At 38.3% G+C, this 14,731-nt stretch overlaps 1 protein-coding gene across 2 annotated transcripts in view; it reads left to right on the top strand.

Moving 5' to 3' along the window:
* The window catches only part of LARP4B (La ribonucleoprotein 4B), a 55,494-nt gene that overhangs the window by 18,584 nt on the left and 22,179 nt on the right, over nucleotides 1–14,731 (top strand). For both annotated transcript variants that reach the window (XM_058028017.1, XM_058028009.1), the window contains exons 3-5: nucleotides 11,759–11,906; nucleotides 12,119–12,280; nucleotides 14,282–14,363. In XM_058028017.1, the coding sequence (XP_057884000.1) occupies nucleotides 11,759–11,906; nucleotides 12,119–12,280; nucleotides 14,282–14,363 (392 nt within the window). The remainder of the gene's footprint in view (nucleotides 1–11,758; nucleotides 11,907–12,118; nucleotides 12,281–14,281; nucleotides 14,364–14,731) is intronic.

The raw sequence follows: 14,731 nt of genomic DNA, 5'->3' as shown, positions 1-14,731 counted from the left end.
CTGCTGTTGCTGTGCTGCTGTGCAGGATCCAGTCAGTGGCTGTATGGGATGCTTGTGCATATATCTTGTAGTAAATGCTGCATATGTCTTCAAGAAGATTGAAGACTTGATTTTTTATTCAGATACGTTCAAAGTTTTTACTTTGTACTTTGTTAACTGTATATTGGGAGGAATGTTTCCTCTTGGGACATCTTAAAGGGTTTGGTTTCATTGTATGTTCTGCCAGGAGTTTCACTTGTGCCATGCTAAGGAGCAGATACTTCCTGCTTCCAGCTTAGCTTGGAGCAAGCACTAGGGAGCGTTCTGAAAAACTCATGCTTTGCTTTTCTGAGAAAGCTGGTGCACTTTTTGTTTGTTCCTCTTCCCCCTTTTTTTTCCTGAGTTCTCTGTTTTACATTTCTTAGATGTGAATTTTTACTTGTTTGACAGTAGAGGAAAAAATTCAACCTGGTTTTCTGCCATACTTCCGGAAGTTGAACTTTTGAGATGTGCTGGGGGTTTTTTGGGTTTTTTTGGTGTTTGTTTGTTTGTTTTTCTGTACCCAGAGTATTAGTGCAAATAAACTTGAGTAAGAGTGGCTTGAAGATTTTCTTGAAGAGCTAGAAGTTGTTGGTGCATTAGCATTAAAGGCAATTTGTCTTCATATGGGTGCTGGTTCTTTGACATACTAGAGTTTTTATTTAAAACAAATGTATTTAAATCTTAATTCCTGTTCTTCCCTACTTATTTGGAGAAAAAGAGCATAACCATTTATTTATACTTCAGGAGACCTTACTGTTCTTTTCATGAGAAGAGAAAGCTGATGTCAGTTTAGGTGTCTTGGAATATACCCATAATGCTATAATGGTACATTTCAGATAACTTGTTCTATTGTGATTGAAGCTTTTCTTTGGCTGAATATTTTATCTGAAAAAGATGAGACCTGTAGCTTATTAGGTTTTAAGTTATACTGATATGATACTCTTATGTGTACAACATCAGAGGGTCATTCTGGTATGAGCATAATTACCAATATATTTTGTTAACAGTGGTGCTTTCAAAATGGTCCCTTCTGTAATGCCATGCTTACATGAGTTGATTTTTGTCAGCGCTTCAGGACTTCACTTGCAAGTTCTGTGAACAAGATTATAATTGGAGAAAAACTTCACAGAGTGCAGGAAAGAGTTAGCAAGCTAAGATCATTAAAACACTTCCATCTTTCCATAAATGTGATAGGAAGGAGAAAAAACTTCTGGAGTCCTGGCTCTTTTCCCTTTAGCAAGTGCATACTTCGGGTCAGGTGAAAAGACCTGCTGTTTCTTGTGTTTTAATTATTTTGAGATCAGAGTGCTAGACTGCAAAAAGATGTAGGTGCATGTTTGTGCTGATCATTATTTCAGTGTGCATTTGATATGGGGCCATACTGCCCTGGCACCTAGTGAGCTTTCTGGGAGTCTGTTTTTAATAGACTTGTAAGAGATGTGCTGAATTGTGTTCCCAGCTGTTTTGGCTGTGCTGTTCCAATGGGATATCTTGATAGACCTTGTCCAAATGCTTTTGTTCAGGAAGAAAGTTAATTCAATGGGAAATCTTGATACACTTCTGTAGATCCTGTAAAAATAGGTATTAGGCTAGTTCTTCATCAGAAGTGATTATATAACAAGTACTTTTTGTTTTCTCTTTGAACAATAACTAAATTTTTCTAATTATGAGCTTGGTCATTCTGTTATTTGGGAGGAACAGAATTGAAGACATTCTACTGTGAGTACTGTTGAATAGGTAATCAATAGTGACTAAATTAAAATGAAGATTTTGATATTTTGAAGGAATCTTTCAGGAGTCACTTTTCAGGGTTGCTGGTTAAAGGTACACAGGTCACTTTTTCACTAACATGTATCAAAGTCTTAACCTCAGAGTGAGTGAGACAATCTTTTCTTCTGCATTGAAGTAGCTATGAAACTATGCTATTTAAAGCAATATCTAGGTCAATCACAATGTTGTATGGTTCTAGTCTAGTTGGTTCATTTCCAACACAACCAATCAGTTTGGCTGATTCTAGTGATATTTAACAGCAGAATTTTGTGCACAAGTTGTTTGAAGGAAATTGGCATTTTGAGGATCTTAATGGATTTCTTGTCAATAGTAGCTTAGACTTACACACTGGAGGACCACAGCTTAGAGGATACTAGCAGATTCTTAACTTTGATGGTTTTCTTAGCTTTGGTAGTTAAATGTGCTGTTTTTTCAACTTCTTTAACCTAGAGGTGGGCTTTGTCACTTCGGGTGACATCTGCCAATAGACTGTTTGTATCCTGATTTGACAATTACTCTTTCTGAGAGAGCCCTTGTTAGGCTGGACCCAGGAGAGTCAGCTTTTAAGAGGCAGCTCACTCCATTTTAACTCACTTCTGTGCTTCCTTTTCAATAGTAACTCTTTGCTGCTAGAAATTAGGTTACTCTGAGGGAAGAGGCCAAGGTGCAAATCCCATGGTGGAGGTAGTTTGCATGTCCTGTCTCTGCCAAATTAAGATTTAACTGACTTTTAGTGCTAAAAACATGCACAAGTCTTTTTCCTTACTTATTGAGCCTAAACTCTTCCTCTGCCATTCTAACATTTGAATGTGTGGCCTCTCAGAGCACTTTCCAAGGTCCAAAGAATTTTCTTTCCTTGATGAGTCAAATTGAAGACCTGATCTGGAAATTTGAAAATATCTTTAAAAGGGATTCCTGTAACCAAGTTCTGCAAATATGTGTTCCAGTGCAGGATATTACAGTGGGGCCATTTAAACTTGCCATCTGATTGCAATATTAGCATCACCCATTCTTTCCCTAGCTGAATAATTACCAGGTGCTGCCGTGGGTTTCTGTTAATGGCAGTTCAAATCTGTGTGGTACACTGATTTTTGTCAGTTCTTATAGGTACTGTAAACAAAAGTTCAATCCTACTGTTGTTCAAAGCAGGGGGGAAATATCTAGAGCTTCCTGAAAGATGGCACTTAATTGTAATTTTAAGTATGTTAAAAAATGTTTTTCTTAGGAAGGATATGAGAGGATGTCTCAGGCTTATTGCTGCTGGATTATGTTGTTCAAAAATCCTTTTGCAGCCCATTTAAGAATAAGCCTCAAAATGAAAAGGAACTGGGGAAATCAAGTTTAGTAGTTTAATACAGGACCATGTGCTCAGTGAAAATTCAGTATACCAGATAATCCTCAGATCATTGGACAAACCACAGTTTTACATGCAATATGTGCCAATTTAATGTTAAGCAGCAGTTTGTATAATGAGTAGGTGGTACTCAAGAGATCATGACTAGCTTTAAACAAGAAATGGGAGAATTAGACTTTAAACTGGATGTGTACAGTATCAGCATCATGAAGAACCAATACTGGTTGGTGTTTGCTCTTTCTGTCATGGTATTCTAGATTTAGGCCATAAGAAAAGTGAATAAGGCCATAAGAATAGTTTTATACATGTAGATGACCTCTAATGCTCATGTTTGATTATTTCAGAGTGTAGAATGTGTACTTAAACTCTTATCAGTCCATTAACCATGATCTGTTGGAGGCAAGTCAGGCAGTTTGATCAGCTGTTTCAGAGGCCTGCAGTGGTGCCACTGCAACGTCTGGTGTGAGGCTGCTCCTCTGTGTTCCCTTCCCTGGTCATGGGCATGGCATCAGGTGTGGCCTGGGAGTGCAGCATAATCACTGTTTCTTCAGAACTTGTTACAGTTGCATGACTTTGTTATAGAGAAAGACTAAAGGAAGTTAGATTTTGGTAGGTTGTAAGGACTCTTTTGGCTTGTGTTATTGTAACTTTGAATATAGATTGTTCTTAAATGTAGGCCTATAAGGCTATACCTGGGATAAACCCTTACTACTTGGCAAAGAATAAGTATGTTGAGAAATGAAAGAGGGTAAGTATACTCTAGTTAATAAGCATGTTGACTTCTTGCCTTCTGTGTAGGTGTGTTCAGGACATAGGACAAAATACCTATTAAAAAAGTAATTGTTCAGGTTATGAGAGTGCTGCTTCAGAGCACTTTTGTTTCATGCAGTCAGAAAAGCTTTTTAGGCTTTGAGTACATGAGCAATATACCAGAGCTAAAATATGCATGAATAAAGGGAAAAAAACCAAAACAAAATAACAAAAAACTTACTCCCCAGAGGAGTTGGGCTCTGAAGTAGCAGAGCATGAACTCTGTTAAGTGCTTTTCAAGTTGGTGGCAGTGTTAAGCTTAGCCAGAAGGTGCCTCGAGTGATGTAGTGTAACAGGAGTGGCATTTTCTGCTTAAATTCATGTTGCCTTTTTTCTTTAAAGTTGTAATCCCACACTAAATAGTATTGAGAAATTTGACTTAATGAATGTGCACTGTAGCTGCTTTAAAATAGAAATTATCCCTGGAACCCTAAGATAAAAACAAAGGAACAAGTACAAAATGTGCTCTTACACATGAGAAGGGTATGGGAAAACTGGAATAAGTTTCTGCTTGCCTGAACTGCTTCACCCCTTTTCTTCCATTAGTTGGTAGGAGAAGTGGTTGTTAAGGCACTGGAAAAGTGGACTTTGCCCTGCTCTGTCTCTTAGACACTTAGCTCCTCTCTAGAAAGCACGAGTTAGTAGTGGCTAAATCACAAAGGGAAAAATTTTTCTATTTGTTTATCTGATAAGGGAGTTTTCTGAATAGTTGTGAAGTTTTTAAGTATTACTGTGACTTTAAGCTGACATTAAAAACAGTTAAATTGTTTGCTCATGGCATTTCTTCAAAAAAACTATTATAAGTAACTCCCTCCCCCTTTGCCTGTTCTCGGTTCCAGGGAATGCTAAAGAGAGGAGTGACTTGGCATAGTTTTCAGTCTGGATCCAGGCATGTTGAATAACTTTGTCCCAGGGGAGAATTGAAAAAAATGCAGCAGATGGCAGCAATGATGCATCAGACTTCCTATCCTTAGGAACAGTGTAGCTGCAGGCACTTGGAGTCTTCCTGGGTCGGATAGGGGGCGAGGGGAGGGTAGTTTTCCTCTGATCTTACTTTGCAATTTCAAAGCAGACTTGCTGAAGAAGGGATGTAATTTTTTATCAGTTCAGCAATCTTTTACGGTGAGAGTTAGTGGAATTTTAGTTACCATAAGGTGCACAAGCAATGGAAAAATAGCACTGAGTTAAGTGTTCGTCTGAAAGAACACTTGAAATAGAGTTTAAGGGTCTGTCTTGTCTTACTCTCTTACTGGTTTTCAGTATCTTTTAAGTAACAGAGTAGGGTGGTGCTGTAGTTGTGCACTCTGTGAGCTCTCTGAAGTATGGAGTCCAAATCTGAAATAATAGCAATGCATTTGAGAGAAGGTCTAAGTGATGTGAGGTAATGGAAAGGCAAAGAAGAACAAATCTGTTTAGGGCAGAAAAAGATTGCTGAGTATTTTCAGCTTTTTTATTGGGCTTTTATATGTGAAGAAACAGAACCACTTTTTATTAGCAACTACAAGATCTTACAGTAGTAGAAGTATTTCAATATGTAAATACATGTGTATAAAAAAGGTTTAGTTGTTATGAGGTCAGGAGGAGTCTGTATATGTACAACAATGAAAACTACTGAGGACAGACTTTTGGAAGGAATAGCATTCAGACAAATTACTTTTTAAATATTTCTGAGTTTTTAGTAAAAGGGTGCAGAGTTTTTTTTTCAGAGCATTAAGTATAATTAATCCTGTCACAGTACCATGAGGTGGGTAAATGATCTTGAGGCCCCCTTCAGTGCTGTAAGTCACTGAGGAATTATGTATTCTTTTTTTTTCATGCAGATAACAAATTAAAAAAAAAAAAGGCTTGGAACAGAATTAGCTTCTGATAACGTACAATGACTGCTCAATGGAATACATGAGGTCTTATCTATCTTTAGCCTGTTTTTCCTAAAGAAGTAATTGTGGTGTAGGTTCAGCTCTGGGGGAAGGGAGGAGAAGGAGAAAATGTCCAAGAAGTGTTTGATCTACATGTCAGATTTAAATATGTCAAGCCGGAATGCATTTTTCCTTGTATAGAAGGTGGGAGTTGTAGTAAATATGAAAACAAGTAGTTTCTGGCACATGGGCATTGTGAAAGATGTCATTTAAATATTTTAACTATTTGGATGAACAAAACTTTTTAGGAAACAATAGAAGTTCATAAGACTCAGTAATACTCCTAAACAGACTGTAATCTCATTAGAAGGAGTATTTGGCTTGAATATTACAGTGTATATGATGAAATACTGAAACATTGCTCAGCAACTGGGATTTGGACTTTGAGTGGCAATGACATATGAACCCCTGCATGGTTTTCAAGTGTGCTATTTTTGGCAGTTGGGTGTTGGCTTGTCTCCTCAGTAGCCATAGAAAGTTAGTGTAAAGAGGAAGGTGATTTGCAATGAGAAGACCCTCTGACACTACTTATTAAACATGGGCTGCTGCTTCAGTAAAGAATTGAGTAACAGCACGAGTGAGGAGAAAACCAGCTTGTTACAAAAATCTGTGGAAGAGGAAGCACCAAAGTCAAGGATAAGTAAAACTTTATCTTCAATTTTTGGAACTGTGGAAGGCCAGGATCTGCATACAGTGGGAAGGACAGTTAACGGGGCAGCTGTGACAGTCGGCACTGAACGTGTTTGTGGTGATGATTGCTCAGTGTCAGATTCTAAATCTGGTTTTTTTGGTAGAAAAGGAAAATATTCGTCATATAACAGCATGGGGAATACTCCCCATGCCAGCCCTAGGAGGACGTATGGCGGACCTTTTAGCTTCTTTAATTCCTTTAGTCACCTCTTGAAAGTCTCTGGTACATATGGAAATCTGCAGAGAAGTGAAGAAAAGAAAGATAAGATTATTAAAAAAAGAGCACCTAAAAAACTTAATAGTAATGGTCAGCATGTGAACAATATAGAAGATAATAATAGCAGTATTACTAATGAAAATGTACCTTCACGAGAGCATTGCTTGTTTGATCATATTTCTAATTCACACGTAGCAGATATCGTAGACAAAGGCTTACAGAGTGAAATTTCCTTAAATAGAAATTCTCTGGAGGATTATGCAGTTACATGTGACCATTCAAGGCAAAATGAAACAAGAGTAAATGTTGAAGACAGCAAGAGTGACAGCTTACAGAAAGTTTTGAGCTCATATAGAGAGATGTCTCCAACATTTTCCTGTCTTGATGTAGACAACAGTCAAAATGTGAAAGACAAGGAGTTTTACAGCATTTGTGTTGTAGATGCAGAAGATCTGAAAGGGGATGAAGAGGTGCCAGCTACTGTGCATGGAGAGACTGCAGCAGCCATAGATAACTCAGCTGTTACTGATGAAGGAATGTGCACCATGGCACGGCCTCTAGACAGAGGGAAGGAATTTCCAGTGCAACAATTGGCACAAGTGGAAGCTAAGTTTAATTCACAGAAAGAACTGTTTGAGTATAAAAAAGAGGATAGATCAAACATGGAGAAAAAGGATACAAAGGAATATTGTAGCCTAGACATCCAGTGTTCTTTTGATCACTTACTGACTGACAGGTGTCAGGTGCAGAGGTTAAATACTGATAGTACAGTAACAGATGTCTTAGAAGCAAAAGTGCCTGGTGAAATCATCCCTGAGAATCAGCAAGAGGAGGTATATACCATGGGTAGTGCTGCCAGTTGGAATGAATCACTGCATACTGCTTGTGATTCTGTGAAGCCTGTGGATGCTGCTGGAGAGGACCAATACAGCCCTAACTCAGAAAAGGTGAAAAACAGTGATCATATTTCCAATGTATTATTAAACACTGGAGTATCTAATTCAGGAAAAACCGAGGGAAGTAATCATTCTGATGTTGTGCCACTAACTAGGCATCCCTCAAGTGTTGTAGAGCAAATAAATACTGAACAGGTGGTAGACAACATAGGGGGTAACTTTAAATTATCATTAGAGTTACATAAAATGGACAATGTAGAAAAACTTGATGAAGAGGTCTGCTTTCTAGAGCCAGAAAGTGAAGTAAACTCAAATGTGGAAAAGAAAACACTTGAAAGAACATATGGTAATAGCCAAACATTTTCACCAGACTCTAGTGAACATCACAGCACTTTTGAAGAATCCTTAAAAGAGGGAGAGACGTGCACTGGTACAGTTTTGCATAGCTGTGAAGCTTTGAACATGACTGAAACACAGCTAAACTTGGAGGAAGGTTCTGATTTTCAAACTCACAGTAAGGGTTGCGCTGAAATCAGGGCATCATCTGAAGCTGCAATCCACAGTGGCATGGAGGAGGAGATCTGTGTGAGTGCCACTGAACTAAAAGGTGACTTTCTTGAGGATGCTGGTAACTTGAGCAGAACTAGATCAGGGATAAGTGATGGCACTGCGACATCTCATGCACATAATCCAAGCACAGATGAAATGTTCCTAAAGGAAAACAGCCTAGAGTGTCACGTTTCACAAGAATTAGTAGAGAATAAAGTATGCAAATATTCAAATTCAGATAACAAAACCAGTGTCTCTTCTGTGTCTGTGGAATGTGAGCATATGAATAAAATAGATATGAACAGCAGACAAGATGAAAAACAGGATGTGTGTTCCTTCCACACAGTGAAAAATCAATGGAGTGCAGAGACTGAGTCAGCCAAAACAGCTGGGCATGTAGTAGAATCTGTAAAACAGACGAAATTTGAAGGTCAGCTAAATGAGTCCATTGATAACAAGGTAGAAAATGTAAAACAGAGTCTGGATGCTAACATTGCTGATTGTGATAAAGACATCTTCAGTTGCAGTGAAGGCTTGGCTGACAGTCAGAATGCTCCCTCTGACTCCTCTGCACCTGCACTCATGGACAGCTGTATGGACAGGAGTGTAAAATTAAAAGATGCCACAAAAAATCTGGGAGATGGCAGTAAACTCTTAAATAAAGACCATAACTTTTTACCTGTATTGTGTCAAAATGCATGTTCTCATGAGCATGACAAACCAGCAGAAGAGCCTGAGTTGTGTCACTGTGCCAGTCCAGAGCCAGAAGTTGGGAACACTCAAATTTCTGTTGTGCCTTTTACTGAGGAAAGATCAGAAACTCATGAAAAAAGTAGATGTGATGTAAATGAATGTCATTTCCAGGATGGTGAAGTAAACCAATATGTCAGCATCCACGCAAAGGAGAACCTCACTGGTTTTGGTTTATCAGCTGAGAATCTAGAACCTTTTACCAGGGGGAATTTGAAGCAGTTGCAAGCCAAGACTACTGAACTGAAAAACACCAGTTACATATTAAATACTCAGATGAATGACTTGACCACAAGCTGGGAACAGATGCAGCCAGATCACAAGATTTTCTCAAACAAAGAGCTTGGAGTTTGTGTTGACCCAAAGCAGGTAGACAAATATGCTGCTACTCCTTCCTATGAAATAGCCAGTGCCTCTCCTGGTGCAGCAGGATTTCAGCAAAGCAGAGAGCAGTGTGTGTTAGGTCTGATGGAAGATGGATCAAGTGACCAGAAGCAGTCCTGTGACCCGGACAGACAAAATCCCCACGTTGAAATGTGGCCACATTTCATCAGTCTTCAGACTGGCAATGCTGATTGGACAAATCAGCTGCTTTCTGACACGGTTCCTTCTGGTAATGGTGAATATCTAGTGGGCTTTTTATGGAATAATGCAGCTTCTAATGATACCATGAAGAATGACAGACTGTGTATAGTTAATGAAAACTTCCAGAATGAACCTGAAAATTTACCAAGTGCTTCATATGCAGTGGAAACATACCCATACCAGCTGCTAGCACCAGAATGTGCTGGTACGTGGGGATGGCACAGTAAAGATGAACTTGTAAGTATTCTGCAGAAGGTTTGCTCTTAAAGCTTAAAGCTGAAGCTAGAAGTTTGACTAAGCCAAGTCAGACTGTGGTTTCATTAGTTAAATAGATGTTGTTTTGTCCTGAACCTGATGAATCCCTTTCCTTTGAAAAGCTGAATGCTTTTCTGTACAGAATGCAGAAGTAAAAAATTTTGCTGAATATTGATTTTATTTTTTTTGCTTACTTTGTGTGAAAATTCAGTCATTGGCAAAGTAACTTGATTGCAGGTTCTCAGTTTCAACTGAACTTAAGATAAACAGTGTGCAGAAAGGAAGCTTGCTACAAACCATTCTTAATGCTCTTTAGTTTTGTATAGGAAGAAGTGTGTTGTGGATTTCCTGAAGTTCTTGTTTGGTAGCAATTAGGAAATCTTTTCCTCACTCCTGAAGGTGAGTAGTGCTGTAGAGAGGAGTGGCTGCAGGAGAAGTAAGAGGAAAGAGCTAGGCTGGATCTTGGCTAGCTGGGCTAAGAAACAAACAAAGCTGTCTGGGCACAATCCTGAGCTGCTCTGAGGGCCCTGCTCAGGCAGGGAGGTTGGGCTGGATGACCTCCACTGGTCCCCTCCAGCCTTACCCGCTCTGCAGAGTCAACCTGGAGCAGCTGCTGCTCCTTTTCCTTCCCTGCTGAGCTTCCCTGGAGTTGTTTCCCTCGCTGGCTCTGTTGGAACAGCTGCTCTGACCTTGCCCAGCACTTGCAGTGTGGGCAGTGGATTGTGCTCAAGGCTGTTTGCTCTCTCCTGGGGGAACTTCTTATATTAAAAATGGAAACTGATGGATCTTGCTGTCATCTTTGAATCTTACTATGCAAATAGTTATGTCAAATACTTCCACTTTTTGTAAGTTTTCTCTGTCATTCAGGAGATGTATTTAAGGAAATTTTTTTAAGTTATTTTCTGGATATATTCTCTATGCACTGTGATAATAAGTATTTGAATGTGTGTGTTTAAGAAGATTTAAAGCTTTGTGGGGTTTTGGAGTGCCTGCCTTGAAACACTGTAATGTTCCAAGCATCTGTAAATTTAGAAAGCAAATTTTTAATAAGCTTTTTTAGTGTGTCTTATCATGAGCAATATTCTTTCCCAGTGTAATTACATTAAAACACTCAACATATATTTTGTGTGGAATAATTCAATGCGTTTTGCTCAAACATAAGCAAAACAAGTCTCATGTTACTCTAAAGTATTGTAGTAGATGTTTGCACTGCTGAGAGCCATCTCTCTTAAGCACAAATGTGACCATTTATATGATGGTTTTATATAACCATATGTAATCATTAAATGTGTCCATTTCCAATCCAGGTTAAAAGAGATGATCTTGACATGATTTAATTGGATATGGTTGTTTATTCTTTTTGTCCTAATGCTCTGTTCCTCCTCTAAATGTACTAAGAGAGGTTGTCATGCACATCTTATTGCTTTCAATTTTCCACGTTTCATTAAAACTGTTACATTTTTATATAATTTCAGAGAAATCCCTGTACTTTTGTATTTTCTTGATATATTTTTAAGTATTAATTTGCAGATACAATAGATACAGATCTAACATCTGTTAGACTGATCTGCAGATAAAAGTGTAACACATGATTAGCAATGTAATCAGCATCAAGAAGACATGTATATTAGAGAACAGTCTGAAGTCTAGGTCAAGTACGGGCTGAGTTAGTCCTGTCAAAGGCAAAGAATGAAATGTTTGTTGTCATTTGCTCTGCTTGGATAACCTTTTCTGGTGGTTTTAATCAGGGAAATGAATACTGTGCACCACAGTTCAGTTGTGTACCTGAAATGATTATGGGAACTCAGTTAATATATTCAGGTGTGAAAAAACATGAGTAAAATCTTGAGTTGTTTGTCTGATACTGTTGTTTGAAACTGAATGTATCTGTGCACCAGATGCCTGCTGTGCATCCCTGAAATGCGTAATCCATTTCTTTTCGCAGGAGTCAACCAAGGTTTCTGAGTTAAACCCCAATGCAAAGGTGTGGGGAAATCATATGTTACACTTGGAAGCAAGTGGTGCCACTGATGGTAGCGTGAGCAAAACGTGGGAAGAAATACCTGACCAGCCTCCAGATTCCTGTAAAGAAGGTATGAACAAGAGCTTCTGGCTGTTGCTCAAGCAGAAGTTAAAATTCGGTGCAGCACTGTCTCAATTCTAATTTTCTGGTAAAAAACGTAAAGCATGTATGTGAACACTTTTATTTCAGATGTAGTTTTAACTGTTGTTTAAATGCCATAGTTAGTGGCATTATTGTGATTGGAGGGAGCACTCCTGAGTGTGTTGGTGGTGTGTGCTGCAGGACTGGATGCCAATGGCGATGGTGACAAGCAGCCTCAGAGCGCGGTGCTGACGGAGCTGCCGGAGCCGAGCGCGGCCGTGCCGGGCTCGGAGCAGGCGGACATGAACCCTTTGGCTCTCGATCATTCCGAGTATGAGTCTATGCACGAAACCACCCAGACAGGTGAGAGGAACCTGGGGTGTGCTTGGACCTAGCTTAAAAACAAACTGAACTTGTGTTTTGAGTTAAACAGTTAGCATCTGAAAAACAAAAAAAGCCCCACGAGCTATACCGGTTTTCTCGTTCAATGTATGCATTCTTTAAACAGACCCTAGCAATTCCTGTCTGTTATACAGTCAAACTTGGACATGTTTAGAGACCAGTCTCCTCCCAGTTTAAATCTTTAAAAGTTCTGCCCAGAATCAAACAAATGCATGTCTAGTTGGGTCAGGTCCTGAGGTGAGGTTGACATACAGTTTGTGTCTTAAGTAGTAATGTTAAAGTGAGGAAAGACCCATTTTGTACTTGAAATAGAAGCAACATTTCAGTATTAACTTCTTCACATTCTTGATTAATCAATTTCCAGAATTTCTCTTCAGTGCAACTGTTAAGAAGCTGTAGTCTATACCAGATGGTATGTTTTAAGAAGTTTCTGGAAACTAGCATAGAGATTCACCATGCTTATATTTCATTGAATGGGACAGAAGGTCTGCAAGATGCATGTAGGATTACTGCTTGAACTGAGATGAGGGATGGGAAGTAGAGGAAAATGTGCTGGGTGTTTCTTGAGATTCACAACAGGTCTGTTCATTATGCTTAGCTGATTTAGTATTTAAAATTACCAGTACAGCCATAATAGCTGCAAATCAAGGCAACTGAAATCAGAAAATCAGACATCATTGTGGTATCATCTTTGCTTATATTTGAAAACTGAAAGTTCTCATTGACTCTTGTACTTCAGGGTAATATTTGGGAATATTAAATAGTAACTAGCTGGCAGATAGAAAATTGTATTAATGGTGCCTCACACTCTAGAAGGGAACAGCATTCTTCAGATTATTGCTGGAACTTGTCAGTGTGTCCTTTATGTGCCCAAAAGAGTTAACTTTTAACACGAGTTCGATGGTGTTGTAAAGAGCTGAGCAGCAGGTTGGGTCTGTTCCATTTGATGAATAGTGACACATGGTCCCAAGTCTGAAATTTGATCTTTCATTTTTTAGTCATTATTTTTAAAAATGCATATAAAAAGAAATATGGTTAGAATGTGATACATGTATTTCTCAAGTGTTGGTGTTCTCTTCATCAGAGTAGAACACGGGAGGACAGCATGGTGGGAGAAAATTAGAAGTTGCTTTAGGAAGAAGAAAGGCTGAGGAGAGCTGAATAAAAGGATGAAAGTTAGTGAAGGGAAGGGTATAGAGGATAGTAGGGAAATGCTTCTAAAAAGCCAATTTCCATTTGCACACATACATATTAACATGAATAATGTCCTACTAAATGTTCTACAAATCTCTAAAGGCCACACAAAACTTCTACTCTTGAAACATTTCTCCCACTGACTCAATGAGTACTCTCTACTGACATTGGTATTGTATCTAAACTTAAGGAACATGAAGTTCATGTTTTCCATGTGATAATTTTTAAACTTCCATATATAAAAAAGAAATGAATTTTGCCTTCTTAACCAAAAGATTGTAAATTGATTGCATATTTGTTGTTAGTAGATTGGATATCTGCTGTTATTCCATAACTATAATTTTGAAAACCTTCTCTGAATTAAAGTGTTGGTAATTTAGAGTGAGACCAGAAGTATGGAATGCCTCCATTGCATTGTTCCTTGCATTGCATTAGTCAGGGTTTCATCAGCTGGAAATTTCATCAGCTAGAAATTGACATTGTTTACTTTGAGATACGCTTGTAGCTGTTCTAAAAGTGCTTCAGATTTTTATGTCTTTGGAGAACAGAGGTTAACAAGTAAAGTCAGACATGGTTTCTCTTTTCTCTCTTAAATAAAAAGTTGCCATGCAATTTCAGGAGTTGGTAACTAATACGTAATGAACACCTATTGAATTTGAAAAATCATTACTAGCTAGGTAGTCAGTAATAGACATGATGGCTTGTTTAAAATAGATATTGTGTAATATAGCAGAGCTACTTTTTAATTTGAACTATTTTAATTATTAGGTGGAAACGAACAGTTGCAGCCAGAAGGTCAGGAAGATTTACGAGAATTACTGAAAAAGACACTGGAATTCTGTTTATCTAGGTAGGTGTTTACCTAAATGGACCAAACTGGAGGATGACTAACAGCTTGGGATGTATGTTAATACATTTCTTAGTTGTTGCTTAAAACTGAGTGGAAAGGATGAGAATTTGGAAAAAGTAACACACAAATTTCAGAGTGTTGTGTTGATGTACCTCTTAAAGCTTACCTGAAAGCTCTGTACCTAATGCATAAACTGGCAAATATATGGGTTTGAAATGAGAGTAGTTACAAGCAATTACAGATTAGGTGAATTTTTGTGATCTTTACTGGTCATAATTAAAACTGAGTAATTGAAGCTATTTAGCAAGCTTTAAGCCAGTGATTTTCATTAATTAGCAAAAATGCTGAAGGAATCTGTCTTCTACTAT

The sequence above is a fragment of the Melospiza georgiana genome, chromosome 1 (genome assembly GCF_028018845.1).
Source record: "Melospiza georgiana isolate bMelGeo1 chromosome 1, bMelGeo1.pri, whole genome shotgun sequence".
NCBI classification, from domain to species: Eukaryota; Metazoa; Chordata; class Aves; order Passeriformes; family Passerellidae; genus Melospiza; species Melospiza georgiana.
This window is presented reverse-complemented; position numbering and strand designations above follow the sequence as displayed.